The sequence below is a fragment of the Cetorhinus maximus genome, chromosome 22 (genome assembly GCF_964194155.1).
Source record: "Cetorhinus maximus chromosome 22, sCetMax3.hap1.1, whole genome shotgun sequence".
Taxonomy (NCBI): domain Eukaryota; kingdom Metazoa; phylum Chordata; class Chondrichthyes; order Lamniformes; family Cetorhinidae; genus Cetorhinus; species Cetorhinus maximus.
Genome location: NC_135900.1, coordinates 69,583,570 through 69,602,165, shown reverse-complemented (window position 1 = coordinate 69,602,165; position 18,596 = coordinate 69,583,570). Strand labels below are relative to the sequence as shown.

The following is an 18,596-nucleotide window of genomic DNA, read 5'->3' as shown; positions in this document are numbered from 1 at the left end:
AAGAAAGAACGGGGGAGTTCTCCTGGTGTTCTGGCCAATATTTATCCATCAGTTAATTTTACTAAAACAAATTATCTGTTCATTTGTCACATTGCTGTTTCTGGGAGCTTGCTGTGTGCAAATTTAATGTTGCGTTTCCTGTGTTACAACAGTGACTACAGTTAATTGATTGTAAAGTGCTTTGCTGCATTTAATGGTCATGAAGACACTATATAAATGCAAGTCATTTCTTTATAAAACTTATCATTTTGGCAAAACTATTGCTTACATCTCCTGATATTGCTTTCTTTGGCATGGCAGCCATTTTTTGTTTAGGCCCCGATGAAACACTTTGTTTTCTGTGTTAATGGTGCTATATAAATGCAAATTATTGTCCTAGCAAAAGGACTGATTTACATGGGGTTGGTCACCACAGTAAATTGCCTGGTCCTTTTTTTTAGCAGATAATTCCAACTGACTGGTTCATGCCTTGCTTTTCCTGAACACCAACCCCCACCAACCACACCCCCCCCCCCCTCCCACTCAAAACTCCACCACCATTCTGGAATGGAAACCAGCATTGGATCTCTGATCATCCCTGATCTCGGGACTGCCCAGTCAGGTTGCCGCTCCAGGTGTGGGCCCCCGGTTGCTATCTCCTGCTGGTCTCAAAATGAAATTGTCCATCTTGACTTAATGAGTCCAGTATGAGTGAGTTCACTCCCCGAAGATTATATGTAAAATGGGTAGCGATTTGATTGCATAGAATTTACAGCACAAAAACAAGTCTTTTGGCATCCTCCCAGCCATCGACATAGTTTTCTATTTCTTTGTCCCTCGTGTTTATCTAGCTTCCTCTTAAATACATCATTGCCAATCATCCCTTGTGCTCGTGGGTTCCGCATTCTAAATGTTCTTTGGGAGGTAAAGATTCTCCTGATTTGATTAGTGACGATCTTAGATTAATAGCCCCCCCGTTCTGCTCTTTCCCACAAGCTTTTCTTTACTGAGAGTTTATTGACTTTGTTCAGTCTCATAGCTCTCCTCTCACACCCAGTGTCCCAGCTGTCACCTATTTATATCTGCTCAAAGTACTTAATTAAACAATACCCTTCACGTATTTGCCTAACAATATAATTAACATACTATTAACACTGGTTGCCTATCCATTCCCTCATTACTATTAAAAAAATATCTTCAAAGAATGTCATTACTTTTTGGTGTACAATGTTAAGTAAAGTGCTATCTCTGAAGTGGCTCTTCATAGATACAGTTGCAGTATATTGACACAGATTGTTGAAAAACTGAACATTTGGCGGGATGACATCTTGCATGGACTTTTTTTTTGAAGCCTTCATCTCCTGTGCTTTCCACCCAAGGGTAAACACAAATGACTGTCTGCTTTCAGATTATCAGCGGCTAATGACGGTGGCTGAAGGAATCACAGCGCTCCTCTTCCCTTTCCAGTGGCAGCATGTCTACGTTCCCATCCTCCCGGCTTCCCTGCTGCACTTCCTTGACGCTCCAGTTCCGTACCTGATGGGTTTGCAATCCAAGGAGCCCAATGACCGGTCCAAGTTGGAGCTCCCACAAGAGGTAAGAGCAGGAGCCCGTTTAAGTCAGTGTCTCCTTCCCACAAACAGATGAGTACGTCGAGGGTTGGGATTAGCTTATCCAACTTTACACTTCAAAGAGACGGAACGTAACGAGGAGACAGGGAGGGTGGATGGGACCAGGATTCTGAACTCACTGGGATGGGGGGGGAGTGGGCGAGGGGGGGAACTGCAATGAGAAGTTGATAGCATTAGTAATCCGGAGGCCAAGGGCCCTCTTTATCTGTACCCAAATTCTGACCATCTGCTGTCTGCTCCAGTCTGTTTACTGTTTTGCATCGGTGAGCGTTTCACTTCTAAGCCGATCGACAATCAATCTCACAAAGACATAAGCAATAACAGCAGGAATAGACCATTGGCCCCTCAGCCTACTTACTGCACCATTCAACAAGTTCATGGCTCATCTTCCAGCTCAGCTGCACCTTCCCGCACTATCGCTATATCCTTTGATTCTCTCATTTTCCAAACATCTATTAACCTCTGTCTTGAACATATCAATGACTGATCTGTCCACAACTCGCTGTGTAGAGAATTTCAAAAGCCCACAGCCCTTTAACTGACAAAATTTCTCCTCATCTGAATGGTAAATGGCTGACTCGCTTATTCTGAGATGTGACCCCACAAGCTCTAGGCTCACAAACCAGGGGAAATATCCTCCCAGAATTACCCTCACCTAGTCAGCTGTGGTTCAGCTGATAGTACTCCTGCCTCAGAGCCAGAAGATTGTTGGCTCAAGTCTCACTCCAGGACCTCAACACAATAGTCAAGGCTGACATTTTGACAACAGTACAGAGGGAGTGCTGTACTGTTAGAAGTGCCATCTTTCAGATGATACGTCAAACAGAGGTCCCCCCCTCAGATGGATATAAAAGATTGTATAGCACTATTTTGAAGGAGAGTTATCTCTGATGTCCTGGCCAATATTTATCCCTCAATCAACATCATGAAAAAAGGTTATCTAGTCGTTATCACATTGCTGATTGTGGGAGCTTGCTGTGCATAAATTGGCTGCTGTGTTTTCTACATTACAACAGTGACTACATTTCAAAAGTACCTAGTTGGCTGTAAAGGGCTTTGGGACATCCCGTGGTTGTGAAAGGTACTGTAAAAGGCAAATCTTTTTTGCCCTGTTAAGCCCATTAAGAATTTTTATATTTCATCTCTGGCACAGCTGCTGACTGACATTTCCTTCAAGGGTTTGTCATCCGCCATTGTATTGCTTTCCTGTCCAGTATTAGAACAATAACCAGACAAAGGGGGGAAACTTTCCTCTTTCATCTTTTACAGCTATAACCAAAAGACTTTTAACAACCCCCTTCTTGCATTGCCTCCAAATAGGAGAAGGAAGTAAAAGATTCTGGATCTCAATACACCATCCAGAGCAAAGAGTAGTAGAAAACTGGGGCTCACTCTCTCTACCTCCGCCAGCACCAACCCCACCCCACTCAAAGAATAGAATAGAAATGTTCAAAACTGAGGCTGATAGATTTTTGTTTGGTAAGGATATCAGGGGACATGTATCAAAGGCACTTAAAGGAAGTTGAGGTAACAGAGCAGCCATGTTCTAATTGAATGGCAGAACTTGCTCGAAGGGCTGAATGGCCTACTCCTGTTCCTGTTGGAGGGATTGATATCCTCAAAGCTCCAGTTTAGCGATGTATCCCACCAGGCTTTCTAACATAAACTTACAAAACAAAGGGAGCTGAGTTCAAAGATTGATGGTGGGCCTTGCGCTTGGAAGAGCATTACTCTCCTATTGGATCCGCCATCTTGGTCTTCAGTCCATGACCAGTCTTTCTGCTGTCAGGTGGTAGGTGACATATTTATTTCATCTGAACTGCACTGAAAAGTAGTGCTGGTGCCCGTCAAGTTAACGGCTTAATTCAAGTGATAATAAGCTACCCTGTGCTGCTTGGCAGTATTGTCAGGTTTGTTGATGCCTATTTAGAGGGTTCGCCCATCTAATTGACTATTTTAAGGGCTGACATGAGAAATATTTCAAGCAGTTTCATTTGTACTGTTTTCCTGGGGTTTTAACCCTTTAATTGAATTTGCTACGCCCAACAACCTGTACTTCTGGGATATAAAGGGCCTCCCAAAGGCATAGAGCACTGCACAGTTGGATAGAATTCCTATTTGCTTCCCATTGTAGAAGCAGATACATTTCTGGTCAACGGTTTGGTGTCTTGACCAGGCATTTAACAGCTTTAGGGATGCATTCTGCAAAGTGTGGCTGATGCAACAGTCCAGATTTTCATCCACGTGACGGGATTCACGAGTTAGGCCATTTCCCAACATCGCGATCCAGCCTCCTGCCTGGTTGTGCCTGCCCACACTATTTTCGTGACAGGGTAACAGTGGGTAGGCTGGAGTCTTTTTTTGTTAGAGTAGTTTCTCTGTCTGTCTTCTGTGTCCCCTGCTACAGAACCTCTTTGTGTCTGCTGGTCACTGGAAGCAGGCCCAAAGCGGGAATGGAAGCAGATGGATGCCAAGAGCAGAAGATTAGACAGCCTGCTTCCATTACTGGGACATTGTCCCAGTTCTGTAAATGAGTGTTCAGGACCTTAGCCCTCAAGGCACAAGGCTTAAACATGTTCCTTTTGCTTGCAGAGAATAGGTTCCTTAGCAAGCATAAATAAGCTACATCTCAGTGATTGGTTGATTGAATCAAACACCGTGTTCCTTCGGTTGTTCATAATAAGCAGAGTACAGACTGTACTCAACCAGCCCACGTTTGCAAAACCCAGAACAAACTATCTCCTGTCAAATGTGACTTCACAATTGGACAGCACTTGATGAGCAATCCTGAGTGTGCAAAAAGCTACACTAATAACCAATTTAAGATAATCAGCTGAGCTCAACGTGGCTCATTTACACTCGCTACAAGCAACAAATATTCATATGTACGATTCAAGAGTGTGATGGAATGCTGTTCACCTGCCTGAATGAGTACAGCTCCAAAAACACTCAAGGAGCTCAACACCATCCAGGGTAAAGCAGCCCACATCCTCCAATACGTTAATCATTCACTTCCCCAATCCCAGATCTACCATGACTGTCGTACTTACCATCTTTAAGAAGCACTGCAGCAACATGCCAAAGCCTTTTTCTCAAACAGCTCCTCCTAAACCCGTGGCCTCTACCACCTAGAAAGCAGCAGATGCATGGGAACACCACCACCTGTAACTTCCCTTCCAAGTCACTCAGCATCCTGACTTGGAATTATGTCGCTGTGCCTTCACTGTCACTGGGTCAAAATCCTGGAACCCCCCTCCCTAACAGCACTGCGGGTGCAGCGACTCCACACGGACCGCAGCAGGTCATGAAGACAGCTCACTAGCTGCTTCTCAAGGTCAACGAGGGGTAGGAAATAAATGTTGGCCTTGCCAACCACGCCCGTGTTCTGTAAATAAATAAAATAAAAATTCTCACCATGGGGGTGGTTTTGATCCACAGGATTTTATACAACGGGAGTGAATGGGAAGGGGTTTTATACTCAGCAACAGAAATAACTTGGTGTAAACGCACAAAAATATAAAATAGAGAAATCTTGAGCTGCCTAGTGCTCAGCCCCCAGACTATCAGCGAAATGATGACCGCAAGGAGCTTCTCAGATCCGGTTTGATAACCTATGGGGCTGCTTAATGACCAACTCACTCAGATGAAATGAGAGTACATCAGCTTTATTCAAGAGGTTGGAGAGATTCCTTATATAAAGCTCTGTAGCAACTGACCCAGATATAATCAACCTTGAGACTGTTAACTGCCTAAAATAGCTATGTTTCTAACCTGGATTGCACGAATGCACTTCAAGGATTGCAGCAAAAAAAATGCTGTCTATTTTTACATTCACAGAAAGTACATCAGGCCCTGCCTTACCGGATACATTAATTCTAGAACCTCACATTCCGTTTCCACAACAGTCCAACAGCTGCACCATCACTTTTATCAATATCAGCTTTTATTTTCGATTTAAAAAGGAAACGGAATTCAAATTCTCAAACTGCCATGGTGCGATTTGAACACACTCCCTTTGGATTATTAGTCAAGTAACATCACAGGTTAAGGAGTCTTTGAATTGAGATGTTTAAGATGATATTTTTATTTATTCATTCACAGGATGTAAGCATCGCTGGCTGGGCCAGCATTTATTGCCCATCCCTAATTGCCCTTGAGGAGGTGGTGGTGAGCTGCCTCCTTGAACCACTGTAGTCCCTGTGGTGTAGGTACACCCACAGTGCTGTTAAGAAGGGAGTTCTGGGATTTTGACCCAGTGACAGTGAAGGAACGATGATATACTTCCATGTCAGGATGGTGAGTAGCTTGGAGGGGAAATTGCAGATGGAGGTGTTCCCATCTATCTGCTGCCCTTGTACGTCTTAGGTGGCAGAGATTTTGGGTTTGGAAGGTGCTGTCAAAGGAGATTTGGTGAGTTGCTGCAGTGCATCTTGTGGATGGTACACACTGCTGGTGTACTGGTGGTGGAGGGAGTGAATGTTTAAGGTGGTGGATGGGGTGCAATCAAGCGGCCTGCTTTGCCCAGGATTGTGTGGCGCTTCTTGAGTGTTGTTGGAGCTGCACTCATCCAGGCAAGTGAGGAGTATTCCATCACACTCCTGACTTGTGCCTTGTAGATGGTGGACAAACTCTGGGGAGTCAGGAGGTGGGTTATTCGCCACAGGATTCCTAACCTCTGACCTGCTCTTGTATCCACAGTATTTATATGGCTAGCCCAGTTCAGTTTCTGGCCCATGGTAACCCACAGGATGTTGCTAGTGGGGGATTCAGCACTGGTAATGCCATTGAATGTCAAAGGGAGATGGTTAGGTTCTCTCTTGTTGGAGATGTTCATTCGTGCCACACAAGTGCCAGGCAATGTTACTTGCCACTTATCAGCCCAAATCTGGATATTGTCCAAGTCTTGCTGCATATGGACATAGATTGTTTCTGTATCTGAGGAGTCGCGAATGGTACTGAGCATTGTGCAATCATCAGAGAACATCCCCACTTCTGACCTTATGATGGAAGGAAGGTCATTGATGAAGCAGCTGAAGATGGTTGGGTCAAGGACACTACCCTGAGGAACTCCTGCAGTGATGTCCTGAAGCTGAGATGACTGACCTCCAACAACCACAACCATCTTCCTTTGTGCTAGGTATGGCTCCATCAGCAGAGAGTTTTCCCCCTAATTCCCATTGACTCCAGTTTTGCTAGGGCTCCTTGATGCCACACTCAATCAAATGCTCCCTTGATGTCAACGGCAGTCACTCTCACCTCATCTCTTGAGTTCAGCTCTTTTGTCCATGTTTGGACCAAGGCTGTAATGAAGTCAGGATCTGAGCGGCCCTGGCAGAATCCAAACCCACCATCAACATCCTGGGGACTACAATTGACCAAAAACTGAACTGGACCAGCCCCATAGGCTTTCAAACTGGATCTTAGAAGGTCAATGAGGAGGTTATTGTTGAGTAAGTGCCACTTCATAGCACTGTCGATGACCCCTTCCATTACTTTACTGATGATCGAGAGTAGGCTGATGGGGGGAATAATTGGTCGACGATTAATGGATTTGATAGGATACCTGGAGAAAAACTATTTCCTCAGATGGATATCCCCCTTCCAAGGGCAGCATAAGCCTAAGATTAGAGTGAGGCCATTCAACTGTGGTGTCAGGAAGTTCTTCACACTTAGGGTAAGTGGAAAAACTATTGAGGCTGCGAGTCAAATGAAAATTTTTTTAAACTGAGCTTGATAGATTTTTATCAGGCAAGGTTATCAGTGGATTATAGGACCAAGGTGGGTAGGTGGAGTTAGGTTGCAAGTCAGCCATGATCTAACTGAATGGCTAAACAGGCTTGAGGAGCTGAATGGTTTCCTCCTGTTACTATGTCCATTACATTACACTATTGTAGTCATAAAATTCTATCAAGAAAATTGAAACTGAAGAAGATTAAACAATAGAAGTAACCCAGATGGGGAATGAGCAAAATCGCTGATGAAATACCAGCTGAGATATACTGCAGTCTCCTGCAGACAGGGACTAACTTTTCCCAGGTCTTATAATTGAATAAAATTGAAACCTACAAAATGCTTAAAGGAATAGACAGGGTAGATGCAGGTAAGATGTTTCCCCTGGTTGGGGAGTCTAGGACCAGGGGACACAGTTTCAAAATTAGGGAAGCCACTTAGGACCGAGATGAGGAGAATTTTTTTTATTCAGAGGGTCGTGAATATTTGGAATTCTATATCCAGGAGGGCTGTGGAGACTCAGTCTTTGAGTCTCTTTAAAACAAAGATTGACAGGTTTCTAAATACCAGTGACCTAAAGGGATATGGGGATAATGTGGGAAAAAGACATTGGAGTGGGTGATCAGCCATGATCGTATTGAATGGTGGAGGAGGCTTAATGAGCTGAGTGGCCGACTCCCGCTCCTTTGTTCCCATGTTTTATGTTCCTATTATTTGTACGCAATTTTGATCTTACAGATTGCTTTGGACCCATGCAATTGTCGGCTGTTTCATTGGAATACAGACTTAGCCAGTGGCAGCCTCAACTCAAATCCAACTTAATCACATTTCAGACTAGGCATGTCGAGTTCAAACGAAAATGTGGTTTGAACTTGTGTGTCTCGGAAAGAGTGTTACCCTTCAACTCTCTCTGAAAAGCAAATATAATTTTGGCTACCGCACAGATCCATTGAGTTAAACAGGCAATGAGAGGTTTTAAATTGATTGAATGTCTGAGACTGGCTGATACTGCAGTAACTGTAGGGCTTATACATTTTAATTCCCAGAAATAGGTCACCTGATAATTTGCAGCCAACTCAACGGACTTGTGAAAGTTTTCACTGGTCAGCTAGATTGTTTCTCTGTTGAAAATTAGAGAGACTGTTAATTGTGTGAAATTGGAACGAAAGTCCAATACGCTGCAAATTCATGCTGGCTTTAATGCATTCAACAGTAACTCGCCATTTGCTTATCTAAAATGTGGGTATGGTGTTTCCCTGAAGCTCCAATTGTATTGTGGCTGAGGTTGCCCACACAGTAACACTGACTTCTGTTATGGACTGGATCTAACAACTGTGCCTATCTATAGTCAACGATCACAGGCTACTGGAGTATCACAGAATGTTACAGCACAGAAAAAGGCTACATGTGCATGGCAGATGTTTGAAATTGCAATGCAATTAAGTCCCATTCCCTGCTCTTTTCCCATTGCCATGCAAATTACTCCTGTTTGACTACAAAAGGCTGACTAACAGATATCAAGCAATGTGCATTTTTTACTTTGTTGTTTTATTAGATGTGGTCATCGCTAACAAGGGCAGCATTTATTGCCCATCCTTAATTTCCCTCGAGAAGGTGGTGGTGAGCTGCCACCTTGAACCGCTGCAGTCCTTGTGGTGTAGGTACACCCACAGTGCTGTTAGGAAGGGAGTTCCAGGAATTTCACCCAGCAATAGTGAAGGCACGGCGATATATTTCCAAATCAGGATGGTGAGTGCCTTGGAAGGGAACTTGCAGCTGGTGGTGTTCTCATGCGCTGGCTGCCCCTGCCTTTCTAGGTGGTAGAGAACATGGGTTTGGAAGGTGTTGCCCAAGGAGCCTTGGTGAGTAGCTGCAGTGCATCTTGTAGATGGTACACACTGCTGCCACTGTGCATTGTGGATGGAGGAAGGGAATGTTTAATGTGGTGGAAGGGGTCTACTGCTCTATCTGGAATTCAGTCGTGGCAGGAGACTGCCAGGGAGACAACAGAAACACGTTAAGGGTGTTCTCTAAGTATCCCTGAAGAGGTCGAAATTTCCCCCTGACTTGTGGGAGTCCCTGGCTTGTGACTGACCAAAATGGAGAAGGATCATTCGGGAAGGCAACAAACGCATCGAGAGACTTCTTCAAGAATGTGCAGAGGTGAAATTGAGGCATCGGAGGGAGCACACAAACCCCCAAACAACCCACCTACCTGACCCTTCCAGCTCCACCTGAGCCACATGTGGCAGTCTGCAGATCATGCATTGGACTCATCAGCCATGTCAGAACCCATCGAGCAGAGTGGAAGCAAGCCATTCTTGATCCCGAGGGACTGCCTAGGAGAGAGAAGAGGATGGGGTCCCGATCAAGTGGAGTGCTTTGTCCTGGATGGTGTCAGATTTCTTGAACATTGTTGGAGCTGCACTCATGCAGGCAACTGGAGAGTTTTCCATCACACTCCTGATTTGTGTCTTGCAGGTGGCTTTGGAGATGGGATTTGAAGAGTCAGGAGATGAGTTAGTCATCGCAGAATACCCAAACTCTGACCTTCTTTTGTAGCCACTGAAATTTTTGGCTGGTCCAGTTCAGTTTCTGGTCAATGGTAACCCCCAGGATGTTGATAGTGGGGGTTTCAGTGATGGTAATGACATTGACTGTCAAGGGGCGATGGTTAGATTCTCTCTTGCTAGAGATGGTCATTACCTGGCACTTGTGTGGCGTGAACGTTACTTGCCACTTATCTGCCCAAGCCTGTATGTTGTCCAGGTCTTGCTGGATTTGAACTGCTTCAGCATCCGAGGGCTCACGGATGGTGCTGAACGTTGTGCAATCATCAGCGAACATCCCCACTTCTGACCTTATGATGGAAGGAAGGTCATTGATAAAGCAGCTGAAGATGGTTGGGCCGAGGACACTATCCTGAAGAACTCCTGCAGTGATGTCCTGGAACTGAGATTAATGACCTCCAACAACCACAACCATCTTCCTTTGTGCTAGGTATGGCTCCATCAGCAGAGAGGTTTCCCCCTGATTCCCACTGACTCCAGTTTTGCTAGGGCTCCTTGATGCCACATTTGGTCAAGTGCAGCCTTGATGTCAAGGGAAGTCACTCTCACCTCACCTCTGGAGTTCAGCTCTTTTGTCCATGTTTGGACCGAGACTGTAATGAGGTCAGGAGCTGAGTGGTCCTGGCGGAACCCAAACTGAGCATCAGTGAGCAGGTTATTGTTGTGTACGTGATGATTGATAGCACTGTCAACAACCCCCCTTCCATCACTTTGCTGATGATTGAGAATAGACTGATGGGACAGTAATTGGCTGGAATAGATTTGTCCTGCTTTTTGTGGACAGTACATTTCTGGACAATTTTTCACAATGTTGAGTAGATACCAGCATTGTAGCTGTCCTGGAACAGCTTGGCTAGGGTCGTGGCTAGTTCTGTAGTTCAGGGTGTTTCGGGGCCCGTTTGATGTGTCCAGTGTGCTCAGGCATTTTATTTTTTTGATATCACATGGAGTGAGTTGGGTTATTTGAAGACTGGTATCTGTGATGCTGGAGACCACAGAAGGACGCCAAGCTGGATCATCCACACAGCTCTTCTGGCTGAAGATGGTTGTAAACTCTTCAGCGTTGTCTTTTATGCCCACATGCTGAGCTCCCCCATCATTCAGGATGGTGATGTTTATGGAGCCTCCTCCCTTTAGTTGCTTAGTTGTGCATTACCATTCATGACTGGGTGTGTCAAGACTCCAGCACTTTGGTCTGACAGTTGGTTGTGGTAAGGGTCCCAGTGGAGTACCTGGTGCTGCAATATGAGGAGAGACTGTAATGATCATTGATGCATCAGATTTCTTGACAGTGGAAGATGGTGGAGAAGTCTGTGACAGTTCCAGGCTGCTGCAATATCTCCAAGTTTATATTATGTTGTGTTAATGTCTGTCTCTCTCCTTTTGCATGCGTGTGGCAGTTTGCATCTGTCTCCTAAAATTGCCAGTTACAGTCAGGACCTGCACACACAAGCCTCCATCCTGTTACTCTGCTATTACATGCTGTTGTCTGCTGAGGCTTAGTACTCACCTCTGAGTCAGATGTTTGTCAGACTGGTCCCATTGCTCTTCTACCACAAAATCTCGACATTCCAGTGAGTCACTGAAGGAGAGCTGTACTGTTAAAGGTCTTCCATCTTCCAGTAAGACATTAAACGGATGCCCTGTCAGGTGGATGTAAGAAAATCCCATGGCACCATTTTGAAGAAACGTAAGGGAGTTCTCCTCTATGTCCTTCCCAATATTTATTGTCCAACATCATTAAAAGAGATTGTTTGGCCATTATCACATTCCTGTCTTGGCTGTTTGCAAGCTGGCTGACATTTCCTACATTACAACAGAGAAGCTGGTGCTTTTCTCCTGGGTGAAAAGAAGGCTGAGAGGGGATTTGATAGGGGTATTCAAAATCATGATGGGTCAGGACAGAGTAGCTAGGGAAAAGCTGTCCCCATTGATGGAAGGATCAAGAACCAGAGGACACCAATTTAAGGTGATCGGCAAAAGGAACAATGTCGACATGAGGAAAAACTTCTTTACCCAGCAAATGGTTACGATTGGGAATGTACTGGCTGAGAGTGTGGTGGAGGTAGATTCAGTCACAGCTTTCAGAAGAGAACCGGATAATTATCTGAAGAGAGAAAATGTGCAGGGCTTTGGGGAATAGGCGGGTGTCATGGGACAAGGTGAGTTGCTCTTGCAGAGAGCCGGCACAAACATGATGGACCGAATGGTCTTCCTCTGTGCTGTAACCATTCTATGGTGTTGCATGACTACACTTCAGGAGTACTTCATTAGCTACAAAGTGCTTTGGGACGTTCCGAGCTTGTGAAAGGCGCTATATAAATGCAAGTCTTTCTCCTTTGCTTCAATGTTGGGTAACTGGAAATTTAACTTGATAATAAGCTGCCTTTCCACTCCCCTTATGCACTCCTCGCATCCGCCACCAACTCCTGAACCCTTTGTGAGTTTATTCTGCATGTAGTTGAATCCCATGCATCAGGAGGATGTGGAACCAGTTCCCCCTCTGTGCTGTGCTCAATGGTCTCAGCTTGGAGGTTGGGTACTGTAGTTTCTTCATTGACCCTCAGGAGGCACCAGCCTAGTCTCCTGGCCCTGAGTGTTACCCAGGGACTCCCGTTGGAAGTGTGTGTGGATGTGGACTACAAGCGAGCACAGGATCAGACTTGACCATGATGCACCCTGTAGTGATTGTAAATAAAACCTTTCATACTGCTTTGGGAATCATGTGACTTCACAGATGAATCAGCCCTAAGCACGGGTAATCTTAGGGGGGAGGAGTTTCTATAGTCTTGGACCTGCTTCAAGCATGTAGCTTCATCAGGAACTCTGTTAGTAAAGTTTACCGTTTATAACAAGGAACCTGTTCGGTGCACCAAATTTATTACACACCTCCATGGTCGATTAGACTGCCAATACTCAATTTCTAAAATCAGACTTTGAATTAATGGCAATTTGGGCAGGAAACCAGAGGATATCTGGCATCTGTGGAACTCGACTAGAGCAAGAGTTAATACTTTCAGAAGAGAAAAAGGCAAGGTCATACACAGTAAATGGTAGAATACTGAGAAGTGGAGAGGAACAGAATTGTAAGTCCACAGATTCCTGAAGGTTTTAGGACAGGTAGATAAGGTGGTCAAGAAAGCATAGAGGATACTTCCCTGTACAAGCTGAGACATAGAGGATAAGAGCGGGGAGGTTACACTCGAAATGTATAAGATACAAGTCAAATCGCAGCTAGGATACTGCATAGAGTTCTGGTCATCACATTATAGATAGGATGTGATCACACTAGAGAGAGTTCCTAGATTAACAAAGATGCTGCCAGCAATGGAGAATTTTAGCTCTGAGGAAAGATTGCATAGACTAGGGTTGTTTTCTTTGGAACAGAGGGTGCTGAAGGGAGCTTAATGAGGGGCCTAGATAGAGTGAATAGGAAGGACCTATTTCTGTTAGCAGGAAAGTCAATAACCAGGAGGCAAAGATTTAAAGTAATTGGTAGAAAGATTAGAGGGGAGTTGAGAATTGTTTTTTCATCCAGAAGGTGGTGGGGATCTGAACTGGAGGCATGAAAGGGTGGCAGAAATCCTCATCGCCTTTATAAAGCACTTCAGTATGCACTTAAAGTGCTAAAAGGCTAAGAACCAAGAGCTGGAATGTGGGATAAGGCTCCTTTTAGGCCAGCACAGAACCAATGGGCCCAATAGCTTCCTTCTCTGTTATAAGTTTCTATGATTCTAAGTGGGATAGGAATTAGTGCGAGAGAAAAACCTAATTATCATGACCCTCTGCATTTGTCTTATTCCTGCCATTTAATTGCTAACCACTTTTGTACAATACAACTATAATATTGATAAAAGTGCTGCCAGTTTGAACTGTAACATACATCGATATTCGCCTAGGGTCTTGTACTGCACTTGCATGCTGACAGAGGTCTGCTTGCTATTTTACATTTGCAGTTGCATGCAATGTTGGACATCAAGCTTGAAAGCATCGACCCCTCAGACTGCAGTGAAAATGACTTGGTCCATTCTGGAAGCTTCTAATGAAGCCGCCAGTATAGTGATGCAGCAGTGAGCCTGCTAGGCATCAGTTAGCAGCAATGACTCAGTCTCATTGATGCTGTGTCCATAAATCGTGCTGCAGTCAGTCAGAGCTGCCAGTGCATTTGCTTGTGGATGTTGAAAGACATAATTAGCAGCAATGGAAAACGTTGGAATTGGACATAATCTTGTAACATGGGTCAGAATGGGTTGAGAGATAGGAGACAGAGAGTAAGGACAAAGGGTTTATGCCATGATTGGCAGGTTGTGATGAGTAGTGTTCCTCAGGGACCTGTGCTGGATCCTCAGCTTTTCACTATATTGATCAATGACCTGGATAAAGGAGTAGAAAGTTGAATATGCCAAGTTTGCAAATGACCCGTAAGTTAGGAGGCACAGTAAAATGTCTAGATGGAAACAGGATCTTACAAAGGGAAGTGGACCAAGCGAGTAGGAAAATCGACAGAAGTTGGAAATGGATTTCAATGTGGGGAAGTGTGAGGTCATCTGCTTTGGATCAGAGAAAGACAGGTTGGAGCATTTACTTAACAATGCGAGACTGTAAAGGAGCACTAGGGTATAGACGCTCAATACACAAGTCATTAAAAGCTGGTGGACAGGTAAAAATAATAAGAAAGGTGGATGGAATGTTGGCCTTCCTCTCAAGGAGTTAGAATAGATAAGGGAGGAAGTTGTGCTTCACTTGTTCTGTTTTGTGAATTCTGGTACTACGATGCTGTTCAGAGAACAAATGCTGTTTTAACATATTAAAATCATGACTGGATGGTTTCAAACCTATTCCAATTCCAATTTAACTGGATAGAGACAAGAGAGAAGAACTGGATAGAGAAAAGAGAGTCTCTCCTTTAAAGAGTCCCTTATCAACCTCAGAATATCTCAAAGCACTTTACAACCAATGAAGTATTTTTGAAGTGCAGTCACTGTTATAATGTAGGAATCGCAGCAGCCAATTTGTGCTCAGCAAGATCCCACAGACAGCAATGAGATAATGACCTGTTTTAGGTCCGCTTTAGGTATTGTTGGAGGGATAAATCATGGCCAGAGCACTAGGAGAACTGTCCTCCCCTCATTCAAATAGTGCCCTAGACCACCCAAGAGGGCAGAAGAGGTCTTAGTTTAATGCTTCATCCGAAAGACGGTACTTCCAACAGGGTTGCACTCTCTCTGTACTGCACTGGGGTGTTAAGCCTAGCTTAATCTGCTCAAGTTTCTGGAGTGTGGTTTAAACCACTTTCTGGTACAGAGGCAGGTGTGCTATACTGAGCTACAGCAGGACAAGAGTGTCAAGATGTGTAAGACAAATGTAGAGTGTGATTTATAGATCATCAGGATGGACAATTGAAGCCTGGACACTGGATTAATTTCAGAAACAAGTAGATTGAGTACTGGTCAGTGGTCTTTTCGCAGCATAAGGTAAAATGGACCTTTCTTCGTCTGAACATATCTTGTCGAGTGTAACCACTCCACACTAAAAGAAATGAAATCACTGATAAACTCTTCTGTTAGAACATCGCTAAATGTTATACAGTCGTACTGAATCACTGTAACTATCCCCCTTTCCATAGCAAAACAAGAAATTGGCAGGTCTTTATTGAATTCATACTAAGGGATACATAACTGAACTACACGTGTCCTTCAATGTGTACTCAATGCAGTACAGAATGTGTGTCCTTCAGATTGTACTATGCAGTACGTAGTGTGTCCTTAAGTAATGTAGAATGTACTAAATAATGTGCATGTGTGTGTGTGTGTGTATGTGCATACGCATCCTTTAATATGTACTCAATACAGTGTTTGCATCCTCCTGTCATGTTGAATGCAGTATGTAGTGTGTGTGTCCTTCACTATGTACTCAATGCAGTAAAGAATATGTGTCCTTCAGATTGCACTAGGCAGTGTGAGAGTCCTACAGGAATGTAGAATGCAATATGCAATTGTGACTCCTCCAATGTGTACTCATTACAGTACGCCGTGTGCGTGTCCTTCAGTAATGTCAAATGCAGTAGGCAGTTATGTGTGTATTCTTCAATGTGTATTTACTACAGTACACAGTGCGTCTTTCATCCCCAGTCCTGATTTGCAGCCCTACACCCCCTCCTCAATCTAGTGGAAGTGTGGGTGTGGAGTGGGAATATGGGTGTGGGGTGGGAACAGGATCAGACATAGCCGTCATCTGTGATCAGAATGCTTTAGTATCAGGTTGGTCATGAAGACTAGCCACCCTGTGTGAAGTACCAGAATGCTGCTGGCACTTCAGAAATTGTGGTAATGGCTCCATGTCTTCAAGAGGGGAGAGCAGAGACTATGAAAGAAGATGCTCTTTTATTTTTATGAAGTTTCCAGAATTCTTGCATAAGCTTTACAATGCTGTGGATGGGTCACATCTGAAGGGCTGCATAAAGGGACCATCCATGACCTAGAGATGGCCTGACATTGAGGCTTTAAGATAAGTGAGCTGTAAGGAATGACTAAATAGGCTTGGAAAAGAGGGACTTCTGAGAGGTATATAAGGAATTTAACTGGGTAGAGAGAGAGTTAGCCTGGAGTTCAGGAGAAAAATATGACTTTCGGTATTTCTGTTTCAAAATTGAAGGATCTCTCTCTCACTCTCTCTCTCTTGCTCTCTCTATCATTCCTTCCTTTACAAGTACTAGGAGATCTCTCAAGGTGAGTGGTAGGGTGTACTGTTTATAACCATTGGGAGTTATAAACAAGAGGGAAATGTGCAATATAGGGTGGATTTTTAATGTGTGACTGGTTGATCTCCAGTGATTTTGTACACTGTTGGTCATGAAGTCCAGGTGAAGCAGATGTGGAGATAAGGAAGAGGTAGAAGGAGGGGCAAGGGAGGGGAGTTGAAATCAGGGAGGAGAGAACAGGGAGGGGGAGGAGGGGATGGGGAAAGGGAGAACAATGGAAGCGAGGGGAGAAAGGGTCAGGCGATAGAAGGCGATTGTCTTCCTTTCTCCCCCCCCCAACACTAAAATAAAAAGCTCCATGCACAAGCATCTCATTGCACAACTACCAGCTTCACGATTGGTGGGAGCAACCAAACAACCACACCTGGGAGTCACATCTGAGGCAGATGGAGAAGGGAAGCATAATAACATCTGAAACATCTGCATGCAAGCTAAATGGATAGTTAATGGCTGGGGTAGAATTGGAAGTCATACTCCACAGATTAAGTGGCAGTGAGATGGTGTTAGTGATATTGATACAGATAGAATAGAGGCTTAAAGAGTTCAAATACCTTTCAAATTAAATGTCCAAAGGTTTTCTTCCAAGAAGCTTGTTAGAAAAATCCAAGCATATGTTAGAAGTGGAAATGAAGTGGGATGGATACAAAGTTGGTTGACAGACAGGGAGCAGAGAGTTGGCTGAATGGGTGTTATTTGGATTGGAGTAGAGTTTTAAATGGCGTACTTCAGGGAACAGCACTCTGACCGCTTTGCTCCTTGATATATAGATTATTTGGATTGGAGTAGAATGGTCAATACTTACTTATGAAGAACAGCCATTTTGGGTGTGGTTCCAACACCCAGACAGCCATAGGTGAAAGAGGAGCTAGGTGAAATTGAAAGGGGGAAACGCAAGTTAAAATTTAGACTTTTTATGGTGTCCCTTCGAAGTGCTTCTTGCAATAAGTGGCTCATTGGAGTGCAGTAATGGCAAACATGGCAGCTATTCTGCACCAGTGATCCTTCACAAACAGCCTAGAAAGCAATGATTAACTGTTCAGCACCAAACAAGTTAGGGATATGTACGACAACCTGCATTTAATGTCATAAAATGTCCTACGACATTTCACGGGAGCGTTATCAAACAAAATTTGATACTGAGCCAGCTGAGAAGGAACTGGGGCAAGTGACCAAAAGCTTGGTCAAAGTGGTAGGTTTTAAGGAGCATCTTAAAGGTGGAGAGCTATTGGGAGAGAATTCCAAAGCTTGGGGCTGAGACAACCGGAGATACGGCAGCCAGTGGTGGAGGGAGGTAAATCACAGATGCGCAGGGAGACAGAATTAGTGGGTTGAAAGGCTAGAGGGGGGGTTACAGCGATAGGATGGGATCAAGCCACGGGAAGCATTTGAATATATGGATGACAATTTAAAAATTGAGACATTGCAAGGCCGGGAGCCAATGCAGGGTTATGGAGAAGAAGCAGAGAAATGGGGTTAATTGGCTAATGCTTTCAAAGGGCCAGCACAGGTATAATGGGCTGAGTGGCCCCTAGCTGTATGTAGAATTCAGTGAATACTTGTTTGAAAAGGACAGGATATGTATTCTAGTCAGTTCCTGAGGATGGTGAAGTCCGTTCCTTGTTTTCATGCTCTCTATTCTGTTGCTCTGCGTAAATAATTATGTAGAAGAGCAAGGCTATGATTGATGTATAGGGTTTGTTTTAAGTCATGTGGAATTGATGCTTAATGACGTCTCACTCTTTTAAGCATTATTTTACATAATAAAAGAGGCCAGCGTTATCATTTGAAGTTCTGACTTTGTGCTTCTTTCATACAAATACCATTGACTCGTGTTTTTTTTCTTGTCCTAATTAAGTTGGTAGATTGTGTTGGTTCAACAAGAAAAATACTAGGAAGGGTTTTAAAAATTGCCCCATTATAACCTTT

At 44.1% G+C, this 18,596-nt stretch overlaps 1 protein-coding gene across 4 annotated transcripts in view; it reads left to right on the top strand.

Annotated features, from left to right (window-relative positions):
- Positions 1-18,596, top strand: part of LOC144696777 (DENN domain-containing protein 5B-like) — a 294,878-nt gene that overhangs the window by 201,091 nt on the left and 75,191 nt on the right. For all 4 annotated transcript variants that reach the window (XM_078568498.1, XM_078568496.1, XM_078568499.1 and 1 more), the window contains one exon: positions 1,388-1,575. In XM_078568498.1, the coding sequence (XP_078424624.1) occupies positions 1,388-1,575 (188 nt within the window). The remainder of the gene's footprint in view (positions 1-1,387; positions 1,576-18,596) is intronic.